A 14376-nucleotide genomic window follows, 5' to 3' on the forward strand; every position below is an offset into this window, starting at 1 on the left:
TTTTGCTGCAGGGGGAGGACGAGGATCCCAGGGCAGGGACGGGGCCGGCGCTGCGTGCCGTGGGGACTCAGCAGGAGAGGGGCGACCCGGGGCTGGGGGTGTCCCCATCTCTCCGTGCATCACATCCCCGCGGCCGAGCCGAGCGGGCGACGCCGTGCGGAGAGGACAGCGAGGATGGAGACAGCAAAGGGGAACGGCTTGGGGGTCTCAGGCCCCCAGCGCCTCACGCAGCCGTGGTTTCACCACCACGTCCCCCTTGGCCTCGTAGTGGAGGCCTCCCCAGGCCAGCAGCGCCGGCGGCAGCCTCAGCGCCAGGTAAGCGGAGCGCATCTTATCGGGGGACAGCCCCGCGTCCCACAGGTGGACGTCCGCCATCTCCCCCGTGAACGAATTATAGACGTCGAAGCCTCCCCCGAAGGCGTCCTGCTCCTGCCCCAGCATCACCACGGCCTCGTTGCCCACCTCGTAGCCCTTCTGCAACCCTTTGCGGGGCCACGGGCGTCCGTTCAGCCAGAACTCGGCGATGCCGCTGCCCGACTCCCAGCTGGCGCAGACGTGTTCCCACTCCCCGCGGTTCTCGGGGACGCGGAAGGTGACGTATTTCCCCCCGACGTAGAAGCGGTACTCGCCGGGTTTGGGTTTGAAGAGGAGGATTTCGTTGTCTTGAGCTTTGGTGGCGTAGGAGAAGAGGCTGTGGGGCCGCGTGAGGTCGGTGTAGGAGCGCAGGCACACGGTGAAGTTGAGCATGGGGTGCTCCGGCCGCGCCTGCACCAGCACGTAGGCGTCGCTGGGGTCCTTCCGGAACACAAACACCTTTCTGTAAAGGTCTGTGGGGGGACAGAAGGAGGTGGTGGGCTCTGCGCCTTCCTCCGGTCCCCTAGGGGACGGCTCTGCCACGTGGTGTCCCCGGTGAGGGGCGTCCCCATGGAATGGTGTCCTCACCAAGTGGTGGAAGGACGTCCCCATGGAGTGACGTCCCCATGGAGTGACGTCCCCAGTGAGCGATGCCCTGACCGTGCGATGGCTCCAATCAGGTTCCCCACTGAGTGACATCCCTGCTGTGTCAACTCCCCACTGAGTGACATCCCCAGTGTCCCCCACCAGAACACATCCCTCTGAGTGACATCCCCACCGCGTGACATCCCCATGGAGTCACATCCCCAGTGAATGATGTCCCCACCAAATGATGTCCCAACGTGTGACATCCCCACTGAGTGATGTCCCCATTGAGTGACACCCCGGCCCCCTGATGTCCCCCAGTGTCCCCATACCTTCCTGGGCCATGGCAGCGGTGACGGCGCTGAGGACAACGATCCACATCGGCGCGGTGCCCATGGTGCCGCTGCGCTGCTGGGTGCGGACTCGGCGGGTTTATGGGGTGGCTGGGGTGGGAGGGGAGCCCCCGTCCCCCAATCCCATCCGCTGGCACCGATGGAGCTGCGATTTCACGGTGTCACACGGCTGCAGCACTGCGTCACCGCAGCACGGGGCCGTCCTGGAGCCGTGCCCGGGGCGCGTGGTGCGGGGTCGGATTTGGGGTCACCCCTCCATGAGGCATCGCCTCAACCCCGACCCTTCTGTCCTCTGAGCGACTCCGTGTGTCCCCTGCTGGTGTCTGTGCACCTTCTGGGGCTTTCTGTGCCCCCCTGACCCCCTCTATTTCCCCCCCAGACCCTCTGTCACCGCAGGGCCATCCCTAATGGGGATTTCCAAGCGTTGGCCAAATGCCGAGCTCAATTACTTCCCTTCCTGCTAATTAATCACAGTGCCTTATTAAGCATCCCCCCCCCCTCTTATTCGGAACCCCAGGAGCAGTTCCTCCTGCTTCCACCCCACGGCCCCCACGGGAACGGGACCGGAGATGATAATGGAATGGAACGTGGTGCTCCTGGGGATGGGCATCCTGAGGAAGCCCTCAGCCATCCCACGCTGTGCCCCACAGCCAACAAGGGGGGGCTCAGCCCCACAGTGCTCACGGGGGACTCTGTGGGGCAGCAGTGGGGAGTGCCGTGGGGTGGAAGTGGGGGTTCCTGTGGGGGGGGGTTGGGGTGGCAGCGGGGAGCTCCATGGGGTGGCCATGGGGTAGCTATGGAGAGCTCTGTGGGGCAGCCATGGGGCAGCAGTGGGGTGTGAGGATGAGGGCTGGTTTGAGAAAGGAGAGCCCCCCCCCCCCCCCCCTCGCCCCCCTGGGGAATTAAACCAGGCTGTGGGCATCGGGGCTGCAGAGACATTTATTGTACAGAACCCCCAGCCGGGGGGGGGGGGGGGGTCAGAGTTTGTCGGGGGGGAGGGGGGGGGGTAAATGCCACCTATGGGTGCTGGGGGGGGGGGGAGGGGGGGGCGCTGCCACTCCTGGGGTGTTTGAAGGGCACCCATGGGTGCTGAGCAATAGCATTTGTGGGGTTCGGGGGGAACTGTGCCACCCACAGGGAGCTTAAAGGCCAACGGCACCCATGGGTGCAGGGGAAGCAATGGGTGCAGGGGGAGCGATGTGACCCGGGGCCATCGGGGCCACCCGTGGGGCTGTGGGACGGGGCTGTGGGTGCCCTTTTGGGGCGCTCAGCACTCTCCCCCCCCTTTGTGACCGCAGAAGGCACTGAGGAGCAGCACGAGGGGCACGAGGCAGCAGTGAAGCCCCCCCAGCGCCGCGCTCAGCCCCAATGCAAAATCGAAGCTCTCAAAGACGCCGCAGTCGGTCGGCAACACCCCCACCTCCAACAGGAGCTCCACCACCATCGCCACCCCGTGGGGAGCCCACAGCACCCAGAACAGCCACCCCACCCCGCTCCCCATCTCACCCCGCACCCCCCGCAGCGCCGCAGCCGTCAGCAGCGCTGCGGGCAGCAGCAGGAGGACGCAGCAACACACGGCGAGATGCAGCAGATGCGCAGCAGAATCCACGTCCACGCTGCGATGCAAGCACTGCGTGCTCGGCCCCGTCCCCGCCACGCCGCCGCTCAGCGCCGCCGGCACCGCCATCGCCATCGCCGTCACCCACAGCACCACCGCCCTGCACCAACCGCGGCCCCGCAAACCGCAGCACCCGGCGCCCAGCAGCAGCCCCTGTGCCAACACGCTGCCCTGCCGCAGCAGCAGCACAGCCCTGCACGGCCCCTCGCCCGCCCGCCACCCCCAAGCGACGCCCGCAGCCGTCGGCAGCGACGTGACGGCGAACAGCGCGCAGCAAGCGGCCAGCTGGGCTGCAAACGCGCGGCCGCGGGGCCAGGAGCGGGGACGCAGGGACAGAGCCAGCAGCAGAGCAGCCGTGGCCACGAAGGAGGTGGCGCTGGTGGCCATCAGGTACGGCGGTGCGGCGCGGTGGAAGAAGGGGCAGTAGTGGTTGTGGCACGGCTCTGCGGCCGCAAAGTCCTCGTCGTTGCTGTCTGTGAGGTTGTCCGCGTAATCTTCGTTGGAGGAGGAGTTGAAGAGGTCCAGGAGGTTCAAGGAGGTGCCGTTTGCTACGATGTCAGGGCTCTGCGAAGCACAGGAGGTGCCGTGGGGTGTCACTGAGTTGGCCCCTCCGGTGGCCACGTGCCGCGTGTTATCAGGGAGGCACAGCGTGGGGAGCGCTGATATCTCAGGGTGTGGGTTCACCCCAAGTCAAGAAAACCCCATTTTCTTGCTCTGAGTGGTGTTTTCCAGTTCTGGGACTCCCTGCTACGCGCCCACCTGGGGCTGGGGGACATGGGGTGGTTGGGTGCCCCATGGGGTCAGGGTTGGGTACCCAGTGGGGATGGGGTTGGGGATCCCATCGGGTTGGGTGACTCTTGGGGTCTGGGTCGGGTATCCAGTGGGGTTGGGGACCCCATGGGGTCAGGGTTGGGTATCCAATGGGAGCGATGTTGGGTAGCCTATGGGGGTGGTGTTGGGGACCCTATGGGGTCAGGGATGGGTATCCAATAGTGTTGGGGACCCCATGGGGGTGGTGTTGGGGACCCTATGGGGTCAGGGATGGGTATCCAATAGTGTTGGGGACCCCATGGGGGTGGTGTTGGGGACCCTATGGGGTCAGGGTTGGGTATCCAATAGTGTTGGGGACCCCATGGGGGTGGTGTTGGGGACCCTATGGGGTCAGGGTTGAGTATCCAATACTGTTGGGGACCCCATGGAGTCAGGGTTGAGTATCCAATAGTGTTGGGGACCCCGTGGGTTGGGTACCCTATGGGGTCAGGGCTGGGTACCCCACGGTGCTGGGGAATTGGGGCGGAATGGAGGAAGGCGATGGGTGTGAGAGCTGGAAATGGGGTCACCTCCAAAGAGAGGAATGGAATTTTGGAGAACCCCGCAGGATGGGAAGGACTCACCCCCGGGACGCAGTTGCCCATGGTGTTTCCTCAACGCCTCCGGGCTCAGCAACGGACGCGCAGCGCTGTGTGCACAGTGCTCAGCTCCGCTCTGGCTCTGCTTTGCGGGGCGAAGGGCTGCAGGGCCGTGATAAAGGCTGCCCCAACTCCCTGCCTTCCTTTCTCCCTCCCCAGCTCAGCAATTCCCTCCGCCAGGGCTGAAGGAAACGGGCGGCTGCTGCCAGTAAAGGCGCCGAGCAGCGGCGCTGGTAATTTCTGGTGCAGGAAGCGATCATCCCTTGGCAGAACGACTGCAGTTCCTTCGGAATTTTGTTTGGAAGCGCTGCCGGTGCGGGGCAAAATCCGTGCCAGGTTTGCAATCTCCGCCGTGGGGTGAGGAACGGGGCGATGGGCAACGCGCCTGTCCTTGGGGGCTGGGAATGTGGGGATGGGATGGGGGGGTCTGGGTGGGTTTGGGGGCTGCGGGGTCTCCGTGGGGTGAGCTGCGTCCCCCCCTTTCCCTCACCCCTGGAGGCCACGTGCGGAGGCAGAGATGAGCAGGCGGGTGAAGGTGTGTAATCCAGATATATTTCATAGGATTATTTCTCCGAGATTAGCACAGGATATTAGAAAGGTTATAAAGTAACACCGACGTTCGTTGTCTCCCTTTATGTACATACAAGAACACAGCACAACAACACAGCCCGTCCTCCGCCCCACGGCCGCCCCACGGCGCTCAGAGCTCCGCGCTAATATGGCTTTCGTGGTCTATTGAGAGTTCAGTGCCCCGCGTCCCCGTCCCGGTGCTCTGGTGGCACGCGGTGGCCATGGGGCCAATGCAGCCCTCGTGCTTCGGGAGGGGACACCGGGGATGTGGTGACACTGCAAAGCTCCACTGGGTGCCAGCAGTGAGGGGCACAGTCCCAGTGTCACCTCCTGCAGGACGCCGTGTCCCCAGCTGTGTCCCCATTGCCACCCCTCGCGTGGGGGCTGTCCAACCACGGCCCCACCGCTCCATGGCCGAGTCCTGACCCAAAATCCCCCACAGCCCTTTTTCCGGGGACCCAAATCCCTCCCGGACCTTCAGGACATCTCCTGCGCTCCGATCCGAAACCGTGGTGACGTGCAGTGAGATGAAACCGTACTTAAAAACACGGCGCCGCGTTTCGTTGGAAGGAATTGAGCCTAGCGAGAGTGGATGGTGAAGACCTTCGGAGAAACCCACGTGCTGTGCGTGCTCTGTGTGTGCAGTGAAGTGAACGGCAGCGTGTCGGCAGCGTGACCTCTGGTGACAACGCTGGGACCATGGCCAGCATCCTCCTTCCACTGGGACCGTGACCAACGTCCTCCCCTTGGGACCCATGGCCAACATCCTTCTCCCTTTGGGATCATGACCAACGTCCTTCCATGGGGACCATGACCAACGTCCTCCCATTGGGACCCATGGCCAACATCCTTCTCCCATTGGGACCATGACCAACGTTCTTCCATGGGGACCATGACCAACATCCTCCCATTGGGACCCACAGCCAACATCCTTCTCCCTTTGGGACCATGACCAACGTCCTCCTTCTAACCAGGACCATGACCAACATCCTCCTACCGGGACCAGGACCAACGTCCTCCTCCCGTTGGGACCTACAGCCAACATCCTTCTCCCCTTGGGACCAACACCCTCCTCCTGTTGGGACCCATGGCCAACGTCCTCCTCCAAGGAGACGGAAGGGGAGGAATGGCAGTGAGGAACCCACAGGTTTTTCCTCACCAGGGGGTGACGGAGGCTTTGTGCATCCCCCTCCAAGGCACCCGGCGCTCAGATGATGACAGTGACAGAGCCGTGTGCTGCGGACACATCTCTTGTTCCCACCAAGCCATGGCGGCCCCGATCCCCATCCACCACTCCGCTCCTCGTCCTCTGGGTGGGAGCAGCACTTCCACCCCACGCTCTGTGGTGGAGGAACCCAATTCTCCCTTTACCTCAGAGATGGGGCTGCCCACCCCACTCCATTCCTGCACCAAAGGCTCAGCTCCTCTGGGCACCTCAAAATGTAACGGGGTGCTCCTGTGAGCCCCTCGTATCCAGACCATGCGATGCCAGCACCTGAGGAGGGCTGGCCCTATAGATGTGGGGTTGAGGGGAGCACGGTGACCCCAGCAATGCGATGGGGAGGTTGGAAAAAAGCTTCTTGTTCCCATCTGGCTTGGAAGAGATGTGATTGCTCCCCAGGTTGGAGGTTGGGCAAGTGCCCACCAGACCTCTTTGGAGACCCCAAGCCACCAGGATACAAAACCCAAACGTTTTTGGGCCACCCTTGGAGCCAACGAGGCCTCTTCCAGCTCAGCACCAACCACAGGAAAGGGCCGGGAAGGACAGGGGCAGCCCTGAGGAGCACGTGGAGCAGGGAACCCACAGATCACATCGCTGCTGGGGTGCAGAGCTGCTGGTCCTGGCGTGCGGCACGGATCGGGCCGACTCCACTGCACCACAAGTCACTCTCAGGACCCAAAACACCGTTCTGGAGGCTCCCGGGGGCCACCGAGGAGGTGTTGGCGATGGCCCAGCACTGAACATCTCAATAGATGGTTTGAATTGACGTCTCCAATCTGGGAATTTGCAAACTGGGGCTTTTTCGTTCACTTTTTTTTTCCCCCCCCTCGATTTGCCCCCCACAAACCCTGCCCTCCTCCCCCCTCCCACTGGATGGGAACGGGGGCGGCCGCGGTGCCCGGCAGCTCCCAGCATCTCCGGAGGCTTCGGCAGTTCCCACCCTGGAATCTCAGCCCCTTCACACACCGCCGGCACGAGGACAGCTCGCCTCCCCAGCAGACGCTGTCGGATGAGGACCAGCAAGGATAAAATCAGGGCAGGGATGCGGGGTCCACAGCAAACCCCATCCCTACGGACCGGGGACGACGGGGACGTCCCAGCTCTCGGTGGGAGCACCGACGACGCAGAGCCCGGAGCTGATTTTATCCTCGGGCATCAAAAACGAAAACCCAAAACGGAAGAGAAACGAAAGGAAAGAGCTACATCGACCCCAGCCCGACACCCCAACCGAGGGCCCAAAGCAAAGAGCAGCCACGAAACCGAAGCAAAGGTCCGAAGGAAGAAGGAACGTCGCTCACTCACTGCTTGGTCTGTGTTTCGCGCGAGCGCCGGGCGCGGGGTTGGAGGTGCAAGCAAGCAAACGGGGCTTTCGCTGTTCGTAGTAACAACGTTTTGTACAAGTTCAACAAGAAGCATCATCACATCTCAGCCGGTCGCTCTCTGCTCTCTGTCCCGCCATCCCTCCGTCCGTCCGTCCATCCGTCCGCCCGTGCCGGGCACGAGAGTAAATCTGTTGGGTTGAGTGGGGTTTGTGGTCTGGTTTCCGTTTCCATCGGGGTTCGCTGGCTCCATTTCTCACCCTCTCCGACGCCCTTTAGATGAAATATTCCTTCTTGTCGTCGCCGCCCGCTTGGCCGCCCTCCGCGTTGATGATGGCCGTGTCGGCATCCGGAGCGTCATCGGAGCCCTTGGCCTCGTGGGTCAGGTAGGTGCCTGTAGGGACAGGGGACAACGTCACCGACGTGGGATGGGTGGCACAACGGGGCCACCGTGGCTGGGAGAAATCCTTCGGCCTTAGCCTGAAATGGAAGAAATGGGTTTTGCGTGGGGGAAAAACCCCACTGGGGACCGGGCTGCCCGAAGCTGTCGGCTCTACAACAGAGAGGCAACGGCCCTCCTGCGTGGTTCTGCCCACCCTGACCCTCCGTCCCTGTTCCCTCGGAAGGTTTTCCTGCGGGAGGAGGAGGTGGGGTGGGGATGGGGGGCTCTTACTCACACATCACCACCTCGGGTGGGTTTTGCTGCGGTCTGGCGGTGATGGTCTCCCCGTGTCTTATGCACACACCTGCCGGGGGGGATGGAAAAGGGGTGGGGAGGTGGAAATGATGGGAGGAGGGAGGGAGAGGAGAAAGGGGGAAATCGATCGGTGGGGCGCTGCGGGGCTGAGGGCGCATCAAGGGGAGAGGAGGAGGAATGGAGGTGGGGGATGGAGGTGGAGCTGGGCAGCTCGAGGTCGGCACGGAGCTGAAGAGCGGCCCCTAAACCCAACCTTGAGGGAGCTCCTCCACTGCCTGTCGCCTCCCTTCGTCCTGCATCCCCGTACCTTTGTGCCTGATCAGGTAATGTCCCAGCACGATGAGGAGGCTGAGCAGGAGGAAGACAATGACGGCCACCACTCCGCCGATGACCGCGTGGTAAGTGCTGGAAGTCGACGGCACCGGACTGGCGTCTGCCCAGGAGATGGAAGGGGGAGAAAGCAGAGAGAGGGGAGGGGAGGCTGCGGTTCGCCCCGGCTCCCGCTCAGTGCAGCGCTGAGGAGGCAGAAGGTGGGGAGGAGCGGAGCCGGGGTGAAGCAGCGTGGGGGGAAAGCAGTGATGGTGACGTGGAGAGCCCTGGGATGGGCAAAGCTCTGCCTGCTGTGAGCACCAGCGCTGCACGATGGCTCTGCTGCCACCGTCCCCTGGTGCGCAGTGGGGGCACGGAGCCGCGGCAACTCTCAGAGGGGACATCGGACAAAGAGAAGGTGGAAAAAACAACGGGGGAAGACGAGGAGAATGGACACAAGGGACAGATGGACGGACGCGGGGGCACCAGAGCTGTTCGCACGGCAGCGGCGATGCAATGGGATGGAAGGGGAGGATCGTGTTGTCCCCATGCCACCAAGCAGGGCTCAGAGCCTGGCTGGGCACGTGGCAAAGCGTCCCTAACCCTGCACGGGGCCACCGTCCTCCTGACATCGTCTCCAGCTGAGGAGCGGCGGGTCCATAAAGAGACAGAAATGGAGCGTACGGTACCTTGGATGGGAGCTGGAGGATGAAGCGGTGGCCATGGAAGCATGAGAGATGGGCTGGGAAGGGCCTGGCGGAGGGGCTGGAGTGGAGTGAACGTGTGGGGTGGGGAGCTGGGAAGGATCTGGGGAGGACGACAAAAACACAGGGACAGCAATCAGCCGCCGGCAGGGACAGAGCCCACGGCTGGGACCCTGGCAGCGGTGGACTTTCCACCACCCCATTTCTCTTCCTGCCTCTGGGTCACATCGGGGACACCATTGCAGTGTCCTACCTGCCAGCAGCCCCATGAGGGACCCACGGGACCTTCCTGTGTGGGTAACCCAGCGCTGGGTGCCACCTGTGCTGGCTGGGCCGTAGGGCTGCTCTGGTGATGGTGCCCAAGAGCCCTGTGGCTTTGGGGATTTGAGGATGGGAGAAAGCAATGCCTGGATGCGGCGCTGGGTGGGCGATACGGAGCGGGTGGGGGGCACAGGGCATCCTGGGGGATGGTGGGTGGGCAATGGGTGGGTGCAGGAGTGGGACCCTGCACCAGGGGTGATGGGGACACGGGGTGGGCAAAGGCAGGGGGCTGCTGAGGATGGATCGTGTGGGGTGGGACGCATCGCTGCCATGCGCTCCTGTCAGCCACAGCCGTTTCAAAGGGGAAGGAGGGGGTTGGGGGCAAGAAAACAAGAGGGGAGGGAAGGGGAAAAGCCAGAGCAGGAAGGGTGCTGGAAGACGGAAAAGCCCAAAGCTGGTGGAGAGCGAGGAGAGGATGATGGAGAAAAGGAGGAGGACCCCGAATCCAGACCTAGAAGCTCAGGAAAAGAGCTACTCCACGAGGCAGGGGGGAGACGCAGCGCAGTGGGGCACGGCGACAGCGAGCAGAGCGCAGCCAGGGCAGCAGGAGGCAGCAATGGGAGCTCAGCTCTGCACCCCAACAGCTCAGCACGGCGCAGGCACCGCCTGGATGCAGCAGGGGATGCTCCAAGCCGTGGGGCCGAAGCGGGCCGTGCCCCCACAACGACCCCCCCCCCCCCTCCCCCCTCACCCCACCGCCGTACCGCTGACGTCCAGGTTGTACTTGGCGATGACGCTGCCCATGGAGCTGGTGGCCGTGCAGATGTAGGTGCCGCTGTCGCTCTTGTTGAGGAAGGGGAAGATGAGGATGCTGTCGGAGCTCAGCTGCAGCGGGGCGTCGCTGCCCTCCTTCTCCCATAGGAACTCCTGGGGGCTGCGGGGTGGGATGGGCTCAGGCACCGCTGCGTCCCCCCCACAGCATCGCGGGGGGTGGAGGAGAGGGGCTGCAGCCACCCGAGGCGGTCATCAAGGTTGTCGTCCCCCCCGCCCCCCCAACCCAAACTCGTTCCATCTTTCTGTGATCTGTTATTTGGTGCTGTGGGGGGAGGAAATCGCCCTCTGCGGGGCAGCGCAGATGGGAGCCTGCATCTCAGCTTAGAGCTGAGACCTCCAGCCCCACAGAGGGGTAAGCAGCGATTTGGGGCGTGTGGATGAGTGGGAAGGGGGCGGTGGGGAGAGCTGGGGGTCCTTACACGGGGTTGCCTTGCCCGTCACACTGCAGCTGCAGCTTCTCTCCTTCCCTTGGGTACTGCGGGTGCGGTTCGATCTTCGCTGTTGGTTTGTCTGGAAGGGGAGCAATGGGGTGAGAGAGCTGCCCCGTCCCCATAGCTGGCACCCCAAACCCTGCCCCATATCCCCCCCACCACCATCACGCCGCGGGTGCGGTGTGAGAGCGTCCACGGGTGATCAGCTCCCACATCCCCCATCCTGCCCCCGAGGTGGGACTGGGGGAGATGGAGACAAGAAGGGCACAGGATGATGGGGACAGGGAGGTCCCAGTGGGCAGGGATGGGCAGGGGAGGTGACACCGCGCAGCATCCCCCACATCGGACCCACATTGGTGCAAACACAGGGCCACATGCGGTGACTGCGAGGTCCCCCCCCGCCTCTCCCACCTCTCTTTGGCCCCCTCCCCTTCCCCAGGTGGCCTCCGGTCCCTTCACGCCACGTACAGTGGACCTGCAGCTTCTGTGTGGTTGACCTCTCGGAGTTCTGCAAGGACTCGTGGTCCACGGTGCAGGTCACCTCGGCGTCGTTGTCCTCCTTGGTGACACGGAATTCCACCCGGCTGCTGACGGTGAAGGTCTTCCCATTGGAGTCCTCCACCACCTCGGTGCCCTCAGCTGTGGGGACAGGGCGGTGTTGGGAGGTGACGCTCACAACGTCCCCACAGAGGGTTGGGGCTGATGTTGAGCAGAGGTCGCCCAGCCACATCCCATTGTTGGTAGGAGAGTGGGATGGTGCAGCTGGGTGGTCTGGCACTGGGCAAACCTCAGTACCCCACGGTGCCCCACAGTGCCCCCATGGTGCCCCCACGGTGCCCCCAGCCCCCATCACCCACCCTTCAGCTCTTTGTTGCCCTTCTTCCACCGGAGCTGCGCTGCAGGTTTGCTGCCGGAGGATCGGCACGTGAGCCGGGCGATTTTCTCCTCGTCGATGGGCTGCTCGTGGCCAAAGATTTGGGGTTTCTGGGGGATTCCTGGGAGAGGAAGAGGTGAGAAAGACAACGACCCGTTAGCTCTGCGCGTGCTGCTGTCTGGAGGTGAAGAGACACGAGACGGGTTGGAGGTTGGACTCCATGACCCCGGGGGTCTTTTCCAACCCCAGTGATTCCACGGGTGGGAACGGGTTGACGGTTGGCCTCGATGGCTCTTCTCCAACCTTAATGATTCGATGGCGAGGATGCGTTACAGGGCGGGGATGTGGGACGGAAGAGCTAAAGGGCCACATGGGGGGCATCCTGCGCACGGGGCGGACACAGAGAGGAGGTCGGTGGGGGCCTTTGCTCACCCAGCACAGTGACGAGGGCCTTGGCGGTCCGCACGGGCATGGTGAAGATGGAGCAGGTGTATTCCCCCTCATCCGACAGCACCACGTCGCTGATGCTGATGGTCAGCTCATTGGGTGTGGACCTCTCCAGCTGGATCCTGTTGTCTCGTAGGGCTGGGGGATGACAAGGGGACGAGGGGGTGAGCGAAAACGCCGCCACGCTCCCCATAGGTGGGGACGGACGACCAGCTTCGCCCCCAATCCACCTCCCCTCTGCCCGCCCTGCGCACACACCTCGTTTCTCCCCAAAGTAGAGGGTCTGCTGGGCAGGGTTGGACCACTGCAGCGAGGAGTCGTCAGGGTCCTCCACCTGGCACTTGAGCACCACTGTGCCACCAGCCACCACCGTCTCATCCGACGTCGTGGGTTGGCTCACTGCACGCAAGAGAGGAGAGCTCAGGGAGGGCGCCTCGGGCTCTCACCCCCCAAATTTGGGCCCCGTATCCATCCTACGGGCTCCTGAGCTCCGCACATCCCTCCCAACCCGCGTTTCCTTTGCGCAGACGTCGCCGCCAAGCAGCCCAAGGGCAGAGAGGAGCAGCAGGAGGATCAGATAACCCCAGCTGCCCCAAGGACGGCTATTTTGGGACGGCCGCTGCGCCGTGCTGCCCCACGGGAAGGGAGATGTCAGCTTGCCCAGCCTGGAGGTCGGACGCAACCTCCATCCCATGCTGGATGTGGGGCTCTGCGGAGCGTTGTCTTACATCTCAGCGCTCGTATTTAGGGCTCAACCTCAAGGCTGCCCTGTGAGCAATCCTCATTTCACGGCCCATTTCCCCGCGCGATTCTCGCTGGCTGGGAGCAGCTCCCCTTAGCAGAAGCAGACTGAATTTCTCCATTTTCTGCCCAGAACGACGGAGGGAAACGTTTTCTTCTGCTGACATTGTAAATTCCACAAAGCCGTCGCAGGAAGGGACAGAAAGGGCCGAGCAGGGCAGGGGGACGAGGGCGCCGAGCTTCCTAGACTGGTGTTGAGCTGACGGCTCTGTGGTTGGACACAGGTTGGTGCTTGGGCTGAATGACCTCGTTGCTCTTTTCCAACCACAGCGACCCTATAAGTGGGCACAGAGGAGGGGGGCCAATGGTTGGACTGGAGGATCTTGGTGGTCTTTTCCAACCTTAACGATGCAATGAACGCCAGGCTGGAAAGCGCGTGAATCCCACAGCAGCTTCGGAACACACGAGAACTTCAATACTGCAAAGACACCAAATCTGGATGGAAAACCACTGCCAGGGTTCCAGGCTCCGTCCCTGGGTTGCTGATGCTCCTACATCACAGTGATGGAACTCCGCTCCTCTGCACTCGCTGGGGTTTTCAGCTGCTGAAGGGCCTCTGCTTCCCACCTCCATCCTCGTGGGCCTTTATTGGTGCCGTCGCTCGTCCTCCCTCCATCTGCAGCCAGTTTGGCTCCAGCTCACTCAGCGCACTCCTCAGGAGGTTCTCCAGCCCCAACCCTGGGGATACGGCCTGGGACAGCAGCACTGCTGCTCCTCTGGGCAGGGTGATGGCAGTCGGCTTGTTTTAATTTGTTAATTAAGGGATTAGGCCGCTCCAAGCCGCTGTTATCCAAACTCAAAGCGCTCCGACTCCCATCGAGGACGGGGCGCAACGCCCACACAGCAGACTATAGACCCAACCTTTCAATTAACGCAATTACCATCACCTGCCACAGCGCCGGCCTCATTAAGGAATTAACCTGGGGATGGATTCGACAGCAGCACGAGGGCGCGGGGTCACCGCGACGGCACCGCGATCCCCGTGACGACACCGGGGGTCACCGCCACGCTTTGCCCCCGGGGAGCAACAGCAGAGCCCCGCTGCTCCTCCCTGCACCCCAACCTCGGGACCCCCGTCCTGAGCACGGGATCCCCCTTTGGATTTCCATAGGCTGCCCGGGGGGGGGGTCCCCCACCGCCCCACATCCCCAATCGCCTCCGCGCCGACAGCAGACGGCCGCGGCTCTGCTTTCGTTAAAACCCGGCACGGCTGCAACCCGTTGGGCTCTTGACGGAACAGCACAGCGACGCCGCGGGGACCCGCGAGCTTCTCCCCGTCCCGATCCAACGCAACGGGGACAAAGCCTCGTCCCCGCCCCTCAGCTCCGCCATCCCTGGGCGCGCAGCACGGGGACACCGAGCGCCAGGAGGACGCTGAGATCGCACCCGAATCCGGCAGCTCCCAGCGCAGCGCATCCCCACCCCGACAGCTGCAAGCGCTCCGCTCCGGGTCCCAACAGCTTCCCCCCCCAAAAAAAATCCCGGTCCGATTTTGGGGGTGGGAAAGACGCACGGATGCGACGTCGCCCATTCGCCCCGCGCCGCCCAACACCGGCACGGCGCTCTGCGCTCCTCTCCCACATCTCCA

General features: G+C 63.3%; 3 protein-coding genes across 3 annotated transcripts; all 3 read right to left on the reverse strand.

The window, feature by feature from the left end:
* Positions 1-207: 207 nt before the first annotated feature.
* On the reverse strand, positions 208-1335 carry LOC306957719 (serum amyloid P-component-like; the record flags this gene model as incomplete). Its single annotated transcript, XM_079551192.1, has 2 exons — positions 208-827; positions 1272-1335. The coding sequence occupies 2 exons, from the start codon at positions 1333-1335 to the stop codon at positions 208-210; spliced, it is 684 nt and encodes a 227-aa protein (XP_079407318.1).
* Positions 1336-2559: 1224 nt separating this feature from the next.
* On the reverse strand, positions 2560-4325 carry LOC306957718 (atypical chemokine receptor 1-like; the record flags this gene model as incomplete). Its single annotated transcript, XM_079551191.1, has 2 exons — positions 2560-3474; positions 4305-4325. The coding sequence occupies 2 exons, from the start codon at positions 4323-4325 to the stop codon at positions 2560-2562; spliced, it is 936 nt and encodes a 311-aa protein (XP_079407317.1).
* Positions 4326-7705: 3380 nt separating this feature from the next.
* CADM3 (cell adhesion molecule 3) lies at positions 7706-12386 on the reverse strand (the record flags this gene model as incomplete). Its single annotated transcript, XM_079551190.1, has 10 exons — positions 7706-7824; positions 8108-8176; positions 8435-8560; positions 9121-9243; positions 10166-10335; positions 10655-10745; positions 11135-11305; positions 11524-11661; positions 11973-12125; positions 12246-12386. Coding segments are annotated over 10 exons (1301 nt in total), but the record flags the coding sequence as incomplete, so codon positions are not given.
* Between the last annotated feature and the right edge of the window lie 1990 nt (positions 12387-14376).

Source organism: Tetrao urogallus (genome assembly GCF_951394365.1).
Source record: "Tetrao urogallus genome assembly, contig: scaffold_284, whole genome shotgun sequence".
Taxonomy (NCBI): domain Eukaryota; kingdom Metazoa; phylum Chordata; class Aves; order Galliformes; family Phasianidae; genus Tetrao; species Tetrao urogallus.